Source organism: Stigmatopora argus, chromosome 6 (genome assembly GCF_051989625.1).
Source record: "Stigmatopora argus isolate UIUO_Sarg chromosome 6, RoL_Sarg_1.0, whole genome shotgun sequence".
In the NCBI taxonomy this organism is placed as follows: Eukaryota; Metazoa; Chordata; class Actinopteri; order Syngnathiformes; family Syngnathidae; genus Stigmatopora; species Stigmatopora argus.
The window spans coordinates 14,748,425-14,769,574 of record NC_135392.1 but is presented as its reverse complement, the minus strand read 5'-3'; the positions used below and the strand labels follow the sequence as shown (position 1 = coordinate 14,769,574).

Below are 21,150 nucleotides of genomic sequence, written 5' to 3'. Positions count from 1 at the left end.
AGCCAAGCCGAAAAAAATGTGAATACTCACGTAACACCCGATCGTATGCACTGTAGATATTGGAGGTTAAATTTTAGCTTGCCAACAATTGGGGGTGTCCCCTGCCTGGTGCCCATAGTTGGCCGAGATAGGCTACGGCACCCCCCACAACCTTGTGAGAATAAGCAGTATGGATAACGACTATCTATCAATATTCATGGTTCTGCTAAAATCAATAGCTTAAAAGATGTCATGGATCATTTTCTGCATGTGACCTGGCATCAAAATGAGCTAGAAAAAGAAGAAAAAACAGCGGTCTGATACGTATATTTTTTCCCATGAATCTGAGCATTAAACACGATATCAAGCAATTATGCAGATGGTCATCAAAACAGGCAGCACCTTATTTAATCAGTCATAACCACAGACAATGGTGAAACATGATGAACAACTCTGTGCTCCAGTACTTAACAAACATCTCTGTCCACGGGGTATGATTTAAGATATGAGTGTTTTAAATCAACTTCATCTTCTCTTAGATATAGAGGTAAATGTGGACACAAATCTGAAAAAAATAACTGTTAACAGTACAGGAGCTACAACATGAATAGAATTAGGGTAAGATGTATCAGTTGGACATATATATAAATTCTTTATGATGTAAACATTGACATATTTACAATTTGAGAAAAAATGCACACACTTAATCATTACTTGAATCGGTAGCTTACAGCTCGCAGTATGATTAAGTGCAGCTCAACATCACAGCAAACACATACTGTTATTCACAAAATCCATATACATATCACAGGCAGTATCTATCAAAATTGAGCATTAACACCTTTGTAAAAGTAAACAATTTCAGCGAACGGTATGGTGCATGAATGGTGATCGTTTCATAGACGTTGACCCAGTCACAGTTCAGAAAACAACTGAAACATCAACACACATTTTTAACATTCTAGCCTGTTGACAGTGGGAGTACCTATATTCATTTTAAACCATTTAGACTTTGTTGCATTATTAGGTGGTGCCGTGTTCAGTGGCCAGAAATGCGACAGAGGCAGGAAAATGTTTAGCATCTGATAGGTTCTTAAGATTGATGAAAAGGGAGCTGACTGTCGTTGCTTCTTCCTGCATCGATTCCCTTCGATGATATTGGCGTCTGCACAGCATGCCCACCAACCTTCTTGGAAACGGGACACTGAACATCAAGTAGATGCAAGGGTTCGCGCAGCTATTAAGACTAGCCAGCAGCATCAGGATGATGAAGGTTGCATCTGGTAACACACAATCAGATTAAAAGTGTGGTAAGTACTACACGTATCAAGATTTTTGTCAAATGTTTATAATAGAGAAGTGCATTGACTCAAACTCTGATTGTTAAATCAACTTTGATTTGACGATACCTCTAATATTCATGAATGATGCTCAATGTCTTTTTTTGGTTAGATGAAAATTTAATAAGAAAATTTTATTTAAATTAGGACTGACAACCAACCACATGGTGTGTGACAATTGTGACCAACTTTTCGGCTTACAGACAATTTTGAATGATTAACTAGCCCTAGAATGCATGTACAGTGGTACCTCGACCTACGATCAGCTCTACCTACGACATGCTCGAGGTACGATGAAAATTTTGTTCGAATAATTTGCCCTAGATACGATCAAAATTTCGAGATGCGAGCAAGGCAGGTGGCCATGACATGAGAGGCTGTTTATCATTGTAGCGCACTGTCTTTTTTGCCGTATCTCTTTCGTGTATAACAGACATCTACGAGCACTGAACGATTTATTCCGCTACACATGGACCAGAAAACGCACAACGCGCATGCACGGGCAAAAAGAGGGCTTTCTGGGTAATGAAGTATACTCGTGCACACAACACCGATAGCCAATGGCACCCTTTCTCAGAATAAAACTTCATTACCCACAATCAATACGTGGGTAAGCTCAGCTGTTGCATTTCCTGTTATTCCTTCCTTAGCCTGTTAGCTCCCGCGATCGCTCAATCAAGACTACTTCTCGTTGGCAAGTGGTCGTGCGTTATCCTATTGTGAGGACATTTGTGTGCATCATTTTCGGAATATTTTGAAGGGAATACAACAGCAAACAGCCCAACGATAGCGAACGTGAGGGTGGAGGCGTGGCAAACAGCTAACCCGCCCAGAACGAAGGTAAAAAAAACTAAAAAAAACAAATAGAATTCAGTTTTGTGTAAAGTTACATTAAACGGTATGTTTGAGTGTCTGTATATATTAATCCAAGTTCATTTAAATTTGTTTGTTCCGTTACGAGTGCGTTGTCGTGGAAAGTCCCCCCGAAACCCCAACCCGCCCCCTCTGTGCGTCTCTCTCACCCGTCGGCAAAATCCGCCCAATTTTAGTTATATTAAACACATTTTATTATTATTAAACCCCTAGTTATGTGTGACTTTGTTAATAGATGGCGAATTAGAAGAAATAAAAAAAAAATCCAATCCAATATCCTGTTTTTGGTGTTTTTTCAGAAGGTTGGAACAAATTAATTTGTTTTTAGTTCATTTCAATGGGAAACGTTCGCTCGAGTTACGAAAAGCTCGACATACGAAAAGCTCGACATACGAAAAGCTCGACATACGAAAAGCTCGACATACGAAAAGCTCGACATACGAAAAGCTCGACATACGAAAAGCTCGACATACGAAAAGCTCGACATACGAAAAGCTCGACATACGAAAAGCTCGACATACGATCTCAGTCCCGGAACGAATTAAGACCGTATGTCGAGGTACCACTGTATTTGTAATGTGGAAGGAAACCAGAGTACCGAGAGAAAACCCACGCAGGCACGAGGAGAACATATCAACTCCACACAGGAAGGACAGAACCCACCATGGTTTGTAAATATACAAAAAATTGCAATATCCTTAGACATTTGCACTGCCATTGACAGATACAGATATTTGAACAGGGAAGGTTGGCATTGAGTGATCATGTGTCATTGCCATTGACGACGATAGACGTGCATTCCATTTTGTCTGAGAAGTAGTTTACGATTTCATTCCTCTGTATAACAAATGAAAGTGGAAGGATTTCAAATTGGCCTTACACCTTTCCATTTTCACAAAATGAGAATGTTTGCCCCCCACCCTGTCCCATAAAGCGCACCATGACTGACAACCCCAGGAGCGCTTACTTTCCGTGGGTGCCTCACGGTCCCACACGGACCACAGCTGCACGGTGAAGAAAGGCGTCCAGCAGATGATGTAGGTGAGCACGACGACCACCGTCATGGTCACAGTTTTTACCCTAGCCTTGGACACCCATCCCCCGCTACAAGATCTGGTAGAACCCCCCCTGCGGCTCGCCTCGTCTTCCCCGACGTGCTGCTGGGACTTGAAGTGGAAGTTGGAAGAGTACACGGCGTGACAAATGCGCACTTGGCACACGATCACGCAAAGAACTGGCAAGACGTAAATAACCAGGGTGGTCCACGTGACGTAGGCTTTGGAGCCCCACGGCGAGATGAATCGGGCCCAGCAGTCGTAAACGCCAGGAGCCACCTCCACCCGGGAGAAGATGAACACCTGCGGGATGGCCCCGAGGAAGGAGACGCACCAGGCGGCGCACACGGCGGCGTTCCAGCGCGCCCGGTGCCTCTGGAAGGTGACCATGGGGTGGCAGATCGCTTGATACCGGTCTACGGTCATGGCGACGATCATGTAAGTGGAGGCGAACATGCCGACCACCTGGAGATACTTGACCGCGCGACACAAGGCGTCCGGACCCACGAAGCGGTCGGTGATGTGCCACATGAGCTGCGGACAAACTTGGAAAAATACCACCACCAAGTCGGCCACGCTCAGGTGAAAGACGAACACGTGCATCCTGGAAAGCTGCTTTCGCCTCCTCCACAACACCAGTATGAGGCCAAAGTTGAGGATGCCGGCCGTGACGAAGATGACGGACAGAAGGGCTACTTCCACTCGAGCCGTGCGCTCGCTGTCGGGTTCAGGTTGCGCCATCTCCGAAGAGAACTTGCCTCTCTCTCGGTGAGCCACTTTCTAGCGGCGCATCGCAGCTCTGACGGATGCGACCGTCATTTCAGGTGAGCAATTGCGTCGATGGGATGGATCAACAGGCTGCATTCCAGACGCTCATCTGCAAGTCTTGCGCATCTTGGCCAAATTCAACTGAAGTCGCCGAAGAGGACACATTCATGCTTTTATAGAGAATTTGCTGTAGAGGAGGGGCAATCTCACTTAACTGTTGACATCTTTGTCAGAGAATGATTTGCATCAACCTCGTCTCCTATTATCTCATTTTCTGAACCGCTTTATCCTCACTAGGGTCGCGGGGGGTGCTGGAGCCTATCCCAGCTGACTTCGGGCCAGAGGCAGGAGACACCCTGAATTGGTGGCTGGCCAATCGCAGGGCACAAGGAGACAAACAACCATTCAAACTCACACCCATACAAAGGGGCAATTTAGGGTGTCCAACCAGCCTACCATGCATATCCTTGGAATGTAGGAGGAAACTGGAGTACCCGGAGAAAACCCATGCAGGCCCAGAGAGAACATGCAAACTGCACACAGGTGAACCGACCTGGATTTGAACCCAGGTCCCCCGTTGTGAGGCCAATGCACTAACCACTCATTCGCAGGGCCACCTTGCATCAACCTATCAACCAAAATAAATTAAAAAATAAACATAAGAAACTGGCATCCTGTATTTATTTATCACTCTCACAGAGGCAATCTTGGTTATAATAGATACAAATCTATTTTAGGGGCAAACTCAATCAAATTCAACTGACATTGAACATGTACCAAACAAAATGTCATACGTTCATGATTTGTTTTTAATCAATCAAATTTTGTGGCTGTGTGGTGTGGTGTAAAACCACTTATCACAATTCTAATGAAATCTTGATTGAACATTGACAAAACATGAAAATCCTGCAATAACTTATACCTGTATGTTGGATAAATGTTTATAATAATGATCAGGAACTAACTTGATACATTTGTCACATTGTCCTCAAGTACAAATTCAAAATTATATGTACCATATTCCATCGACATATAAAGTCCAAAGAATATATTTATATTCCTCGATGACATCAGCTGTTTCATAAATTAAATCATTTAATGCAAAAAAGGGGATATGTCCTGAATTTAAAGACTATAAACTGGAACATTTTGTCATATTGAGAAACTAAAATTACAGCCACAAACTGAATTTATCATTCATAATGACTCAAAACATCGAAAACACACCAGTGATGACCACTTATTGGCATCCCAGGAAAGGTTATGCAAATGAAATCCACCAAAACTAACATTCTAATCTGTATTGTGATGTTGCTTGATGCTGCACTGTCCTCCCTATTTATGAAAAAAAGCTGTCCTGTGGGTTAATTTACAATTAAATTGCATTCATCGATGGAGGTGCATGTCTCTGGTAATGTTCACTTGGTATTGGATACTAAGCGCGGCCTGTGTTATTACAGACTTGATTAAAGAAGAGTCCAAACAGGTATTCTCGGTCACGGACACAAATGGATGCTTGGATAAGACGACCCCATCAAGACTTAACATAACTGAGAAGTTCTTCTTTGTCCATCTGATAATGACTTCTCTTCCAGATATCTCGAAGCTTCTGCAGAGTGGTGCCAATCTCCTTTCCCGAAATCATGCCAATTTTCCTGAGATCATGTCCACTGATGGGGAAGCGAGGGATGGCCCATGTGCGGAGTTCAGACAGCAGCTTGCGCTCACCTTGATACTTCAGCAGCTCGCACACTTTGCTCTGAGTATCCAGTTCACGATTCTGTCAAAAAACAGTAACACCATTCCATCACTTAAGTGACAAATTGAGACAGTCATTTTAGCAGTTCAAATAAACATACCTTTGCACCAAAAACAATATTTATGAGCATACTTTTTTAATCCCCACATGCTCTGCTGTTACTCTCCATAGTGTAAGAAAAACATTATCGAAATACTCTGGTTGAAGTTGTAAAAACGCAGTAAAGCATAGTATAGTCGGCACACAAAGAAATCGATACGACATTGTTGTTGTCGAGAAGCTTAATCGCACACAATGGGAACGAAAAGAAAGGAAAATGGTTTTGCAGCATTTATAGCTAGCTGAAGAAAATAACTCAGATGAGAGACATTTACTAGTGGAAAGGGTTTTTTGAAATATGGTGTACCACTATGACCTCCAATGTCCAATGTTACAGTTATATACAAAAAGTCCATATTTACTTTTCATTGAAAATCAGACCATGGTGGGTACTTTAGGTTTTGGCATGGTGTGTGATTTTTATTTGTGCGGGGAAAAAAGAAATCTGATTGTTGTACTTAACTGCCCCTGTAATTAGAGTGTTTTTCTCCCTCTGTGCTTACCTTTCTTGTCACTGTGTGCACAGTGATGCCACACAAGTGGAAGTGACACAAACACAGAACAAAACATAAAAATCAATAGACCAACCAACTGAGTTTTTTTTACCCCAAAAAAATCACTACAAATACTAATAGTCACATGAGGAATTAGTTTTTTTTTTTTTTTTTTAAGACAAAGGGTAACAACAGTAAGTGATCATTATTGAAAGATTTTGCAAACTGGGCAATACTCATTTATTCTTTTATCTTTTGTGCTTATATATAATAAAATTAACTTACATCAATGATGAAGTCCGTGAATGTTTTGAGACCTTCTCTCTCGTCATTTTTCTTCCGGAGCTCTTGTCTGTATTTGACCAGAAAGAGAGCCAGAGTCTTCTCCTCCCGTGACACCTTCAGTCGAACGTCCATCTTCTCAACCTCCTCTGGAGAACGACAGAGGGCTGCAAGGATGGTCATCGGCTTGGGTGAATGATCTCTGGCATTCTGCCACACCCGCTTCATCTCATCAATGTTGCCATCAGCAGGTAAGCCTGTGGATGGACAGCGGATGGATAGAAAATAAAATTGAGAAAATGATGCCCTTTGAAAAAATTCATTCACTCAATGCACAAAGCACTTTGGCGTTCAACCTATGGCGGCATGTCAACTTGCAGGTGGCAATGAAAATGCATAAAAAAGCTTTTGCCTCATCTCTAAAAAGCAAAAACTTTGATACCATTTAATGCATTAAAGTAGTTTATCATACATTTAAATGTATGTTTATTCCTTTTAGATGGAATCCCACCCACTGAGAACTTATTGAGAGCAGAAAATGCTTGTAATGGGTTTTCATGCCTTGGGACAGTTTCATATTTTAAAGTGCAATTATACCTCAAATTAGGATTGGAACCCCCGTGAATATAACCTCAACTCTATCAGAAAAAAAATCCTTAAAAGCAACTTACACTTAATTTGGAAAAATTACACAATGTGCATGAGGTAAAGTAGAACCACAACATATACAAAGAAGTAAACTCTGAGCTAAGATAGATCCCTGCAAGATACTTCATTGGTAAAATCAACAGCCTTTTAGAGTGTTTCAACAAATAGATGACGGAAACTGAGCATATACACACAACGATCTGACTTAACTCACAGAAGTTGTTACCTTTAAAAAACCTTTAAAGCATACAAAATAGGCATTTTGAAATGATTAGATGAAAATTGAGTCTAGGGGCTTTTAGACATGTACGTCTCCAACAGATGTCCTTTTATTAAAGTGGGAAGTAAACACAGTTTCTAGAGGCCAAATACTTAAACACAGTGAAACCACTTATTCAACGGAATGACAATTGATCCACCCCCCAGTCACTTCCAGCTCCTAATGTTCACTGCTGAAGAAATTCTGTGCTCAATTGATTCTTCAGTTTTCAGTTGCCAAGACAATGTCATTTCATGAAGTGCTTTTAAATTCACTTAAATAATAAGCCTAGCAAAGTACGACAATAGAAAACACTTGTTTTGAGTTGAGGGAAGCTCAATGAAAATCATTAACAGTGCTTAGCAGGTTGACGTTACATTTAAACCGGTGCTTAAAAAAAAAAAAAAAATCATACATATTGAAATTTTATTTAAAAACAAAAAATTAAAAAGTCCTTAACCTAATCTAGATAAAACTCGATATTTTGCAGCAAGGTTTTTTGTTTTTTCAAATATAAATCTACCTGAAAGCATCTTTCACAAAAATGTCAAGTGAAAAGAGAAGACCAAGAGAACTAAATAATAGGTAGTATTGCTCACCAATGTATTGTGCCAGCCCAAGGCTGTACATCAAGTCCAGCAGTTCAGCAGCATGGTGGCAAATCATGATCTTCTTTAGCTCCACCCAAATCCGCTCGCCTGAAATGGCCGCAAGGCCATTGCTATTTGTCCGAATTGCCTCCAGGGTTTCAGGCTCATGCTCATCAGGCTTCAAAGCCACCTTCCCATAAAACCTGTTCAGAATACACACAAGCCAAGATAACTTGAGTTTTTCTTGACCCCTTTTTAGCATTTTATTCCATATAAGCAACGTGTCTCCTCCTAGATTAAATCAAAGCAACACAGTCTACCTGAAATAACGCAGTATTCTTAAGTAGTCCTCTTGAATCCTCTGCTCTGGACTGCCAACAAATCGGACAGTGCGCTTCTGGAGGTCATCATATCCTTTGAAATAGTCATATAAGGTGCCATCTAAACCTACAAGGGAAAACAAGTCAGCAGAAGCGAGTCATATAAAAATTATATCCAAATGGTAAAGCATAAGAGACTATGAACCTAAAAACATGGAGTTTATTGTGAGGTCTCTTCTCTCAGCATCTTTCTGCCAATCGGTGGTGAACTCCACTTCAGCATGACGACCATCTGTCTTCATATCTACCCGCAAAGTAGTCACTTCAAAATTCTCATTGTGAATCTATAAAAGATCAACAAATTAACATATTGTTATTAAAAAATACTACATTGCTGTGATAGCAGGTCAGATAAACAAAAGCTGACTGGATGCCACTTTTCTTTTTGTTGAAGACATTTTACTTGTAATAATAAATTGCCCCCACCCTGTAAAATGAATACATTTATCATCATGGATTGGAGGGTGCAAAATACAAAATTACAAGCAAAGTTCTCACGTTTCATTCCTATTGTCATAATCAGTCAACATTGTTGATATTTTACCAAATGTTAGTACACCTTTGAAAAGGGTATGATATGAAATGCCTAATGTCACAAATTAATATCACAATTTTGCTAATGTCCGCAAAAAGTGCTTGTGAACAACAATAGCAGCATTTAAAGCCTGCATAGGCTTACTCTTGCTGTAATCGTGCCGTGTTTCTCTCCTTTGTTGTTGATCATCCTTATCCCCGCAGCCTGGAACATGCGCTTCATCTCTTCAGGCGTTGCGGTGGTAGCAAAGTCCACATCTTCAGGCTGCTTTCCAGACAACAGGTCACGTACGGCACCTCCAGCTATTCTCAGCTCATACTGGTGCTTTAGAAAAATATCTGTTAAGATCAGGCAGAAAACTTTAGAGGCCCGTGTAGGTTGAAATTTTTATACAGCAAATTCCAAGTGGAAAATTTGTGCATGTTGAAAAAGTGGTGGCGTTTCAAAATCTCCAGCCACCATTTTGTACAATGTTCTACTATAGCATAGCCATAGTTTAATATAAAAGCGGCTGGGCTTGCGTGTTTTTTTCCAGGTACTCCAGTTTCCTCCCACATCCCAAAATCATGCAGGATAGGCTGGTCGGACACTCTAAATTACCCCCAGGTGTGAGTGTGAGCGTGATTGGTTGTCCGTCTCCTCGTGCCTCGCGATTGGCTGCCCACCAATTCATGGTGTCTGTCGCCTGGTACCCATAGTTGACTGGGATAGCCTCCAGCACCCTCTACGACCCTTGTGCGGATAAGCGGTACGGAAAATGAATGAATGAACTTATATTTGATGGGACAGTGGCCTGCAGGTCACATATTACACATCTTACAGTTTGCATATTCGAGAATTACAGTGTGCACCAGATTTCCACAAACAATAAAGCGTGTTATCTTGGTGCATGGTTTGATTGACGCTTTGTATATGAGCTAAGTGTCAAATTCACAGCGCAAATCCTGACTACGTCTCACCTGCCAGTTCATTCAATCCATTGGTGAACAAAACTTGAAACTCGCTGCTCTTTAGTTGCATCGTGAAGAGACTCCTCCACCAAAAACACGTCCTAACAGTCACACTTGGTCTCAATATTCTGCTCCACATCTGTGGAGATAATATTACCGAGCACGTTTGAAGGGTACGAGTTGTACAGGAGTGTTAACATCAAGTGCAGTCATGCTGCCAAATCGCTACATTTTCACCCAAACCCCGAGAAAATACAAACTGTCGCCACGAGTGAGAAAATGTAAACCAGCAAAAAATAACAACAACAAAAACATTTATGTTCTTACCCCTTAGTAAAAGCTCATCACATTTCAGAAGTTGAGCTAAACCGGAAGTATTGTGACGCGTTGTGCTCACTGACCAATAGCTGGGTTGGACGCAATATCCTAAAAATCCTCGCGAGAACAGAGCCTTTCTTTTACGCGAGTTCCCAACTCCCAAGTGCCTTTCAATAGGATTAGTAAAGAGTGACATGGCCACCAAAGTAGAATTGACGCCGTTGAGACCGTGGGCTGATTTCTTTCCCTGGGGGGACAGATTCGCCAAACCGGACACTAAAGATTTGGCGAGATGGAATAATCGGGTTCTTTGCAACCTGCTCTACTATCAAACAAATTATCTGGTGCTGTCTATCGTTGTTTTCATTATTGTTGGGTAAGTAACGAACGTTTCAACTGCTTCATCATTCAAAACAATCGACTTTCCACAGAACGTGTCAATGTTAATTTTGTAGCCGTGATAAAACGAGAGTATGACCTAATTTACTTTTTCAGGCAGGTGATCTAATTAATAATCCCCACAATATTATCATTCGGTGTTGTTGTAATAACGCCTTTTCACCACTTGGTGTTGCTAGTGACCAAATAAAAATCCACCTGTCATTCACAAGCGGCCCTTGAGTTCTGCCCATATGTCTTGCAGGTTCTTGAGCCCTAAAGGGATGTTCACTGCATTGTCTGTTGTGTCTGGAGTCTTTCTGATCTCCCTTTGGATCGGTGAAAACAGAACCGCCATCAATAACTTCAAAAAGAACAACCCAACAGCTTTTATGATTGCTGTTATGGTGGCCAGCTCCTTGGTGATCAACATGCTGGGAAGTGTCATGGTCTTCATGACAGCAATAACTTTACCAATCACATGTAAGTATAATACTATATATGTCTACATACATTTTTAAACTAAGTGAAAAATGTTAACCCTCTCTTAACTCTGATCCCCTTTAGTGATATCGCTCCATTCTTCTTGTCGCCTCCGCAACTTAAAAAATAAACTGGAGAATAAAATAGAGTTTGCTGGCCTCAAGAGATCACCAATGGGCATTTTCCTGGAGGCCCTTGGTCAACAAGAGGACTGTCAAAAGATTCAAAGCTACCTGGAAGCCAAAATGAAAGAATGATTGTACTCAAAAAGGACACCACTCTCCTGTTCATCTGTTTACCAAAGATCTTGACCCAGTTGTAGCTTTCTGAAACAGCCGCTTTGACTTCCCTGATGTTATAAAGAGAATCAAACACTGTGCTATCCCCACAGGGTAGTCCACTCCTAACAGACAACTCCCTAATTCTAAAAATCAGCCTGCTATTACTCAGCTTCACTTATAAGCCCTGTCAGTTTTCCTCACATAAAACCGTGTTACAAGGCACAAAAACATGCACATGGTGCACATATTCTCGCCAAGATACTCTCAAGACTGTATTGTTTCAAGTAGATATAACCCCACATACAGTTTGCTTTAGCACTCATGTGAATACAGAGCAGCCGAGCACCGTTTTTCAATAAAAGCAAAAGAACCTGCTTTGTTGGAGCGATGATGAATGGAATATGTGAGTCACATCATTGTGTCAATGTTTAAAAGTGAGGACTTCAAAGGGTTTTGAGGTCTTAACCCGAATCCATCTGTGCTTCTCATGCACCCCCCCAAGTCTTTAATGTTGGCCTCTGGGTGACTGATTGGCTTGGCTGGTGTTAATCAATTTAATGCTTCACATTTGAGTACTGAGCACTGATCAAAATGTCAGTGGAGAACACTATCTTGTCTTTTAATTTGAAAGTAATCGACAACTTGAAAGAAACTGACTGTGGATATTGTTTTTGTTACACTATTTGGTAACACACTTCCTGAAATTGCTGTTGAATTATATTTATCATTCATTTCATGCATCGGTTCATCAATTGTAAGCAAATAATGTCGCAAGATATTTTACAGACTATCAAACTGATATGCATTTTCTTTGCACCTCTCCATCCTAACTGTTTTGTAACAAATTCATAGTTGTCAAAGTGAATTATCTGTAGTGGGCCTATGGAACCCCCAAACCCCATATTTATTTAACAACTATTTATGGAATTTATAAAAGAAATTGTCATGTAAATGCAAAAGATGTAACAATAAACCATGTTATGGAACATATCTTCAGTGAGTATTGATTAATGAGTGCAATATAGATTTAAGTAGTCATAGCATATACTGACTTATCTGAAATTTGGACTTATAGAATTTTGTTTTTGAGACCTGGTGGTAAATCTCAATGATAGTCATGATAGTGGTTGTTAATTGCAATGACCTGGTGCAGCTCATAGGTGGTTTTAAATGTTGCATCCACCCTGTTGATCTCCATTCCAGTAAGGAAAGCGCTGCTGGCAATGAATTCAAGTAAAATCATGTTTCAGAGCGCACAGTGGAAACTCTTGTTCTCTACTGCAGCTGCTCATGAAACAGCACGTGTACACACTCAACAGGTGTCTTAAAACCCAACAGTGCAGGAAGGTTCTGTACTCAGTATACCCATCAATTTGCCACTTTCCATTTTCCCAAATTTTGCTGATTACAAACTATGATTTTATGAATCTAGTTATACTTAACAAAGCGCAATATGACACATTACCATTGGCATGCTTTGATCTCATGAGAGCAGAAAACTTGCTTAATAATTTACAGATCATACACCTTAGCAACACTGCTTGTTTACGGCCTGCAATGGAGATAATCGACCCAATCAGGCTCAATAGCTTATCTGAGTATGACTTGGGTGGGTATGTGACAATGTACAGTACTGTACTTAAGTTTGCAGATGTATAAACCTCAGACATATTGTAGCTTCCGATGCATGTTGTTTGCAATGCAATATATGAGGGGAAGCACATAAGAGGACCTTGTTTATTCAGCAGGGTATCAGCTGAAACAGCCTGCAAATGTCTCTCTGCAGCTGGTAGGAATCATTAGAAGTGCAGAGATAGGGACAGCTGGATTCCAAACACTATCCCCGTCACTGCCTCCGGGTAAAGCCAGGAGCCGAATCGCATGAGTTCTCAACCTTAAGATCAATCAAGAGGCATTACTAACAGAAGTAAGGACACGACGGGCAAGTCAAGCTGCTGAACGCTTCAACCAATTCACACTTGACTTGAAAGAAAATGCATGTCTGTTAAGGAGTGAAATGAGGTGAAAGGTTAGAATGAGAAAGGGGGAGGATCTACACGTGTTTAGCAGATTTCTGCCTCAAGGGAGGGTTTGGTTCAATAAACCTTAGCTTGTCATTCACTGTGAAGACACAAGTGCTTATTGCTTGCTCTCAGTGGGTGTGGTGAGCAGTAGACTGGTTTGGTGGGTTTAGTGCTGATGAACACAAGAAACCGGCTTGGCAAAACACCAGTGTGAACAGAAAATAACAGCAGTCAAAACACAAGACACACACTTTTGCACTACAGCAGAAAGAGACGAACAACATTTTAGTTTTTCTTTGGTTTTGATTGTTATACTGTAAATCCCTTATTCATGTTCATTATTATTCAATATTTATATGTTTTTGGTAGTTTTTTTCTTAAAAATCAAATGTAAAAGAATGCTGTTTCACACTTCCCCAGTTAATGAAAAAAGAAACAAATACTAAGGGATTAAAACAAATTTAGTGAGCATCGGCCTTTGCATGTGGCACCACTAATGAATTGTAGAAACCCATTAAATTAACTGAACTGGATGAACCGACATTCAATTAGCTAATTTAATGGATTTAGATTTAATCTTACATTCCTTCCCCATTGGATTGGATTAGATTTATGTGGGTTTATGTATGCTAAGAACTAAACAAAATGTCAAACAAAATCTATTTTGATTTATTCAAACAAGTGAAACTATACAAAATCCTAAGAACCAGCTTAACCACATTTTTGCTATATATTACATGCTTTCCGAATACATAAAATGGTCTACAAACAACCAGTGTATAAACAATAAAAACATATACATTTTGTTTTTAGAAAAAAATCACGAGCACCAGTCCATGAGTTCCAGCATGGATGTAAAATAACCATGTTTTTTGTTAGTTTCTTTTCTTCAAAGCCCATTTTTTTGTAGTAGTAGTAGTAGAGTGGCAGTAATCTGTGTTAGATTCTTAGGAGTAATACTGGTGTTCAATCAAAACACAGATACATATGTGACTCCTTTGTATTTGACAGGAAGTAGTGTACAAAGTATGGCTCAGGTTTGGGTTTTGATCCCGAGCTCCTTATCAATACTGAACCTCCAATTCCTCCTCATGCTGCGTCATCAGTAGGTGAACGAAAAGACATCGTTAAAGAGCTTTGAGTACCTTGAAGGTAGAAAAGTGCTATACAAGTAAAAGCCCATTTACCATAATGTCACAGACACACAGAATGAATACAAAAGAGCATGTGGTGGTTGAAAGAATTCAGAAATAAAAGTAGATTAATGTTTTAATCAATTGCTGTGTAGTGTTCCAGGAACGAGTTCACTTTGTCCGGTTCTCTCCAAATGAGTTCCTTCAATTTTTATCCTCATCTGGTCCTTCATGGTTATGTTCACACGTGTAGGAAAGTGGCAGGAGAAGATGCCATGAAATCGTTCATTGCGGCTCCGTATGACCTCTGTAAAGTTTTAATCTCTTTACAGGAACACTGACTACTTGAACTCTGCAATCCACAGCAGCTCCAAGTACAGTTACAGTGCACAAGTGCCATCTCTACAAACACTTTGTCCATCCAGACAAAAAATGTCTGTTACGATCTAGGTTTGTTTGGCATTTGTCTGTAAATTCCTTCATTCTTTGGTTCTCCTTGCTCAGAAAACCAGTTAAGTGCAGTCTAAGGCACAGAAGACAGCTTGTCCTGCTAAAAAAGCGTTGAATGACAAGGAGCTAAACTATTGTTCCTGGTTTTGAGTCTTCATGCCATTGTATCCGGTCATGTGGATCCATGCTTGTTTGCGTTTGATTGCTGATGTCCATTTGGTTGACATCTATGTAGGATCTGGAAAGAAAGAAATAGAAACACTATGATGAAACTGGAGCTTTCCTTGCCAACTCATGATCGTTCTCAAATGGGGTTCACACACTACACGTTGCTCGAGTTGATGTCCTACATGTGTAAAACAGCTAGACAAATACAATCCACTTTTGACTCCAAACATCGTCGAGAGATCACTACTGGACTGGGTTACAGCAACTCAAAATGGTACGCTTCAGATGACTTTAAACTAACGGTCAAACATTCTCAAGCAGCAAAATAACATAGAAAACACAAACACAAGTAGAGCAATGAAATCCAACAATGCACAGGGGGTACATTTCCCCTCTGTCACTTGAGTGCTCTTTCAAACTTAACACAATCTGAAGACAAAATGAAAAATTAACAAGGAGAACATGATTGTTCTGCCATCTTTCACAAAGGTGTCAGGTCACCAGCTGGGCCCACATAATTGTTGCTATTTTTTTTCATTTAGTTACTTTCATTATTGGAAATGGGATCCTGACACCTCTTGAAAGGCCAAGCCCCCTTTTACAACTCCATCACTGAAAGTCTCTGCACATGTCAGCAAAAGGAGTTCATGGCAGTGGAAGAGCATTAAAAAAAGCTCCCCCAAAAGGAATGTAACCATGTGATGACAATATATCAATTACAGGAGGAAGTAGGAAATGTTGTGTGACAAAGCCATGCAATTATTGCACTTTATCGTGCATGACACTGGTGTGGAGACCAGCAAAAGCATACCAGGCCATGGCTGTTTACTTACTATGAACTACTTTTAGCAAGGAGCACCTTACTGGCCCTGTGCCTTGAGATGGCCTGAACCACCAGTCCAGGTTGCCAGCCAGGGGAGAAGAAAGAGGAAGGAGGGCAGGAGGGGAAAACAGAAGAGGAGGAGCTTGTGGGAGAAAAGATGCTCCCTCCTTGGCTATCGAGGATATGACAAGAAGTAGGGAAATGCTGTGAAGGGCGACATCTACAAGAAAACCATTCCACTGGACTTGCAAAGGAGAAGCGCTCTTCACCTCTGAGGGAACATAATTGTGGCACAGATCCTACAACGTGATCAATGAACCAGAGAATTTTTGGTTTTATATAGAACAATATGAATGGGATGCTTTGGACATACAGTACAACTCTTACATAGTTTCTGCGACAAACCTAAGGTTGTGTTTGCCAAAACAACTGATTCCAAGTATTTAAAAGTAGGATTAGGGAGTATTTTAGGGGATGAGGAGATAAGTTTTGCTTCTTTACCTACTGTGAGTGGAGCGGCTGAAGGGAGCAGTAGTGTAGGCGTAGGTCTGTGGCATCTGCTTAGGCACGTCACAATCCACCATATGGCCATGCCAGTTTCCAGCAGAGGAGCCTGGGAAAATTGGAATTTAGTTAATACGACGCTTCCAGAATGTCAACATAGGATTTACTAGGTGTCCGGGCCAAAAGACTTGTCCAACCTGTTGAGTAAGAGAGGCTTCTGTTGTTCTGATTGAAAGGTGAAGGCAATGTTTGATAGCCCAGACTCTGAAGAGACCCTCGTTCATAGTCATGGCCCGCCTGCTTGTAAGCGGTGTTACGATGGTACCAGCCTCTCAAGTGCTCAGCCACAACGGCCTTCTGAAAGTTCCTTGACATCTGGTCTTCACTCCGGGGAGCCGGGCGGTACTTGGGAGGCCGAAGCGTCGCGTACAAGTTCTGTGATTTTCCATCAAGCTCGTCGCCGCCATAACGACTGTCGTGGGAACGATAAGCCGCATGGGTGGGATGCAATGCTGTATTGACGCTGTAGTGTCCCCCCATCTCATTGTCGTACATGTAGGATCCGTTGGAGTAAGGCTCCGGCTCAGTATGCTGTGGATATCCTGTGATGTAGTAGGCGGTCGTGGTGGGCCGACTTCGGGGCTGGTATGTGTAACAGTGGGTCTCTGGCTGGGCTAAATTGGGCATGCTGCCTGTGTTGGCATAAATATCCTTCCGGTGGCGGCCACGTACTCGACGCCGCTGGTTGTGGTTACCAGGAACTGCACACTCCACACTAGATTGGCTGGTGTAGGACGAGCCGTCATCGAGCACCTCAGTGCTGTTGCTGCGTCGGGTTGAGGAAAGGTTGAATGTGGGCACCGGGGGTTCGGTCTCTGGTAGATACTGAGACTGAGACTCCAAACTCCCGCTACGCGGGCGAAAAGGAGGTGTTGCCTCCTCCGATCTGGGAGTGAGAAATACAGAAAAGCAATCAAATCACATGTGAAAAAACTAAAACAAAAGTCATACATAGTTATAATGTTGCGGGAGCAATTCAGACTAAGCAAATGACATACTTTATATGAGTACTGCTATAAGCATTGCGGGGGGGGAGCAGTGGAGTGGGAGGCATACTGCGGGCGTCACGTGGCTGTCTGGAAGCTGACTTGTATGGACTGCTGTGACCTAAGGCATCATGGTGACTGTGGTGTACTGGCTCTTGGATTGGACTGTAATTTAACCTGGCAAAAGGATAAAAAAATATACTTCAGTATCTTTCTTCATCATGCAGTTGACATTCACGCCCTATTTTCCACGCGGCAAACCAAAGAAATCACTGCAGCATTACCCTGAATACAGTATTTAGGTCTGCTTGCCTTGTGAATGCTTAAAATTAGTTCAACATTTGAAGGCAAGGGAGCAATTGCGAGCTATTTGAACTATGGTGCATTGCCACTTTAATGTTTCCCTTTTCTCTCTGTTACCATATGGGGTTTGTTGTTTTCAACATGTTCTTTTCATTCTATTTTTAAAACTGGTGCCTTTGAGCTGATAAGGAAGAAACTTTTTCGAAGCAGGGAGGAGAATTAACTGGCAGGAATGTACAACTGGAGTGACTTCACAAGTCTGAACTAGCTCACACACAAAAACAGTCCGAGTGCCAATATTAATATCATGTTCACCTCAGGTGACAGAGAAATTATATACCTGCTGTCTGTGTGCTGGTCATTAGCCGAAGAGCGTCTCTCCTTGCTATAGTGGACCCTCAGTGTGTCTGCATGCTGAGGTTTTGGAGAGTACTGGACTGAACTTGACCGCTGTCTCTGAGAGCTGAGATCGTCATCTATGAGATAAAAGAAGGTTTCTTTGAGCCTGATATACAGTACAGAAATAGTACCAGGAGAATGCAGATTTGATATAGGCCGTACCTTCATCCAGCGTGTAGCTGTCAGACAGAGAGCTGAGTTCTAACAGATTGACATCATCTACGAATTGAAATAAGAAAAGGAATTTTATACATATTCAGTGCATCTTGCATTAAAAAATAACTGTTCCCTGTTTTAATGTGATCAAAAAGTGAATCCTTATTTGAATTCCTGTTGCAAGTATGTGGATTGTTTATGTTACCTGCTAAAATCGGTGAAGCTCTCTGGATGGGTTCCTTTCCATTTGTGTTCCTATAGTCATTGATCTCCTTCTTAATCTCCTCCAGTTTCCTCATTTCATAAAGATAGGTGTTTTTTCTCGTTTTTCTCATTGTCTTTTTCAGGTCCAACTCGTTAGTTAACTTGATGGCTGCTTCCACAATCTTCTGCTGCAAGGCAAATTTGCTTTCTAGGTCCCATAAATAAGGATCCTAAAGGAAAAGGTGTAACAAAGCCAATTAGAAATCAACATTGCATAATCACATTTAAATAACAATTCATGAGTAAACTTAAACATTTAAAGTTGTTTTGATTTCTGCAACAGTTCAATGTTTTTTGGGGAATTTCACAGTAAATGAATACATTAGTAAAGCTTTAAAATAAAGTATTTCTTTGTTTCTTCCAGTTCCAACACAGGTAAGATGGCGCATTCTTTTCCTGTTTTAGTAGAGAATTCCTGGACATGAATTGCTTCGACAACTACATGTGAGGAGCCATCGAGTCGGGAATACATGACTGCACTACCCATATTTTAGCACAAGGATGCAAAGTACTGACAGTGCAGGTGTTAAAGCGGTAATGATCACAGTGTCATTTGACTCACTCTAATGCAAACTGCTGCATCAATGCCAACAAAACATCAATTCCAAATGACAAAAAAAAATTCTCCAACCTCATTAGGGTGCAAAAGGCCATCAATCTTGAATTCTGTTCCAACGCGTCTTCGAACGTGAGGGGTCTTTTCACCAGTAATCAAGGGATATTCTTTCGGTAGACTGCCTGTAATTTCCTGGAAATGGGAACAGCCACCAAATATCTTACAATTAAGATGCTTTACAGCAGGGATAGCAAACCTTTTTGAAACTGGTAGTACTACTTTATACAAAGGGTTATCCATTATATACTCACTTCTAAAATAGTAACATTTTTTAAGTACAATGATTTAACAACTTGGAAACATCAATATACAACACTTCAACATGCTTCTTATGTGGTCTTTGTTGCTCTCCATGTTAGTTCTAAAGGTTTTATAGGGATTAGGAAAAAAATATTGACACAGACTAACCGCTTCTCGCATGCAGATCTTCTTCAGTTCCTCAGTTTTCTGCGTGAGTGCATCTTGAAGTTTCTTCTCTTTTGCTTTTAACTCAGAAATCTTGTGTTTCTTTTGCTCCTCAGCAAAATCAGAGTCAGCAGAGCCTGTCCGAACATGTAATAGTTACTTACGATTAAAGTGGATGAGCGAATGAAAATACTATAGATGAATCCGCAATGTACCGGCTGAGATGAGGCTTCCACTGCTTGCCATGATAAGCTGATCTTTGCCTTCAAGCGCGGAAAGTTTGCTGATCCGCTGGGCACTGATCTCTGTAAGGTCCATGGCAATATCTCCTGAACTTCTTGTTGTGGCCATATTGGACTGGGGAAATAGGTATATTTAAATAGGACACCGGGGGGGAAATGGAGGAGGAAAAGGAAATTGAGGAGGGATTGTGGGTATTTCATTTTAATAATGTACTGAGATGGGAGTGCCCTATTTGCAGGCAGGGAAAATCCACTGCTCCCTCATCAATCAGGTTAGGGCTATCTATTCCTGGATGGACACATGCGCCATCTGCCTTTGAGAAACAATAGCTATAAAATCTCATTTGACTGTAGCCGCACTCTGATGAATCTCCACTGCAAGAGGCACATAAACCCTCCATTTATTCAATAGTGTTTTAGTGCCGCAAATGTGTTCCATGAAGCACAGGCACATAAAACAGGACGTGTTTTGCATTTAAAAAATGAGAAGAGAACCCTTTCCCATGTTTTCATTATTTTTGCCTTGGTGATGATTTCAAAGCACTTTTGTCAATTCAAAGCCTATCAGGGCACATTTTAGATATGTTATGTTCTTCCTTCTGAGTCTCATAACGATAAAAAAGACAATTCTACTGATTCATTACTCAGCCAATTCAATACGCTGAGGTACAAAATGTTGGCTCAGCACAGTAAACAGCTTTTGCGCACCATCAGTTTTAACTACCAGAACCTCCTTTTATCCTATTAGCCAATAACCTTCAACATGGGGGCCATACACTTGAGAGATATAGAGAAAATGTATCACAAGATTAAAAAAATAGACGTTGATTATTTATATAAATTAAGATAGATTAAGCAGATTTTGAAATTACTGGAGCAGAGAGAGGGAAATACTCACTCTACTTTGCTTTCTGTCCAGGTAGAACTGGTGCTGACTGATGGCCATCACCCATATAGTTTTAATTAAAGAATGGCTAGCATACCAGGAGTGAATGACAAGGCCAGTTTGTCCAAACGGCCGCTTGTTCACTGTTTGACTGTTGAAGAAAAAGAAAATCATCTTTTTAATGCCAAACAATAAATTGCAATTTGAGGAATAATTATTTTTGAATCGTTTTGTGAAAAATAATCACAACACAGCAGACC

General features: G+C 41.0%; 4 protein-coding genes across 6 annotated transcripts in view; 1 reads left to right on the top strand and 3 right to left on the bottom strand.

Moving 5' to 3' along the window:
- Positions 1–956: 956 nt before the first annotated feature.
- Positions 957–3,988, bottom strand: avpr2b.1 (arginine vasopressin receptor 2b, tandem duplicate, 1). The gene is made up of 2 exons (XM_077602091.1): positions 3,160–3,988; positions 957–1,259 (listed from the first exon to the last, which is right to left on the bottom strand). Exons 1-2 carry the CDS (start codon positions 3,986–3,988, stop codon positions 1,003–1,005), a joined length of 1,086 nt encoding a protein of 361 aa, XP_077458217.1. The 3' UTR covers positions 957–1,002.
- A 686-nt stretch (positions 3,989–4,674) lies between these two features.
- On the bottom strand, positions 4,675–10,431 carry trnt1 (tRNA nucleotidyl transferase, CCA-adding, 1). The gene is made up of 8 exons (XM_077603908.1): positions 10,339–10,431; positions 10,021–10,150; positions 9,206–9,399; positions 8,672–8,810; positions 8,467–8,593; positions 8,156–8,349; positions 6,653–6,906; positions 4,675–5,795 (listed from the first exon to the last, which is right to left on the bottom strand). The coding sequence occupies exons 2-8, from the start codon at positions 10,148–10,150 to the stop codon at positions 5,550–5,552; spliced, it is 1,284 nt and encodes a 427-aa protein (XP_077460034.1). The 5' UTR covers positions 10,339–10,431; the 3' UTR covers positions 4,675–5,549.
- Positions 10,432–10,480: 49 nt separating this feature from the next.
- arl6ip5a (ADP-ribosylation factor-like 6 interacting protein 5a) lies at positions 10,481–12,461 on the top strand. Its single transcript, XM_077602911.1, has 3 exons — positions 10,481–10,705; positions 10,973–11,190; positions 11,275–12,461. Exons 1-3 carry the CDS (start codon positions 10,524–10,526, stop codon positions 11,445–11,447), a joined length of 573 nt encoding a protein of 190 aa, XP_077459037.1. The 5' UTR covers positions 10,481–10,523; the 3' UTR covers positions 11,448–12,461.
- Positions 12,462–14,143: 1,682 nt separating this feature from the next.
- frmd4ba (FERM domain containing 4Ba) overlaps positions 14,144–21,150 on the bottom strand; it is a 31,946-nt gene continuing 24,939 nt past the window's right edge. For 2 of the 3 annotated variants that reach the window (XM_077602856.1, XM_077602854.1), the window contains exons 13-23: positions 20,903–21,041; positions 19,978–20,119; positions 19,766–19,899; positions 19,373–19,489; positions 18,683–18,911; positions 18,484–18,540; positions 18,263–18,398; positions 17,632–17,796; positions 16,771–17,519; positions 16,571–16,682; positions 14,144–15,316 (exon numbers count right to left, since the gene is read on the bottom strand). In XM_077602856.1, coding sequence (XP_077458982.1) covers positions 15,205–15,316; positions 16,571–16,682; positions 16,771–17,519; positions 17,632–17,796; positions 18,263–18,398; positions 18,484–18,540; positions 18,683–18,911; positions 19,373–19,489; positions 19,766–19,899; positions 19,978–20,119; positions 20,903–21,041 — 2,092 coding nt within the window. In that variant the 3' untranslated portion in view covers positions 14,144–15,204. The remainder of the gene's footprint in view (positions 15,317–16,570; positions 16,683–16,770; positions 17,520–17,631; positions 17,797–18,262; positions 18,399–18,483; positions 18,541–18,682; positions 18,912–19,372; positions 19,490–19,765; positions 19,900–19,977; positions 20,120–20,902; positions 21,042–21,150) is intronic. The other variant, XM_077602855.1, reaches the window with a different exon arrangement.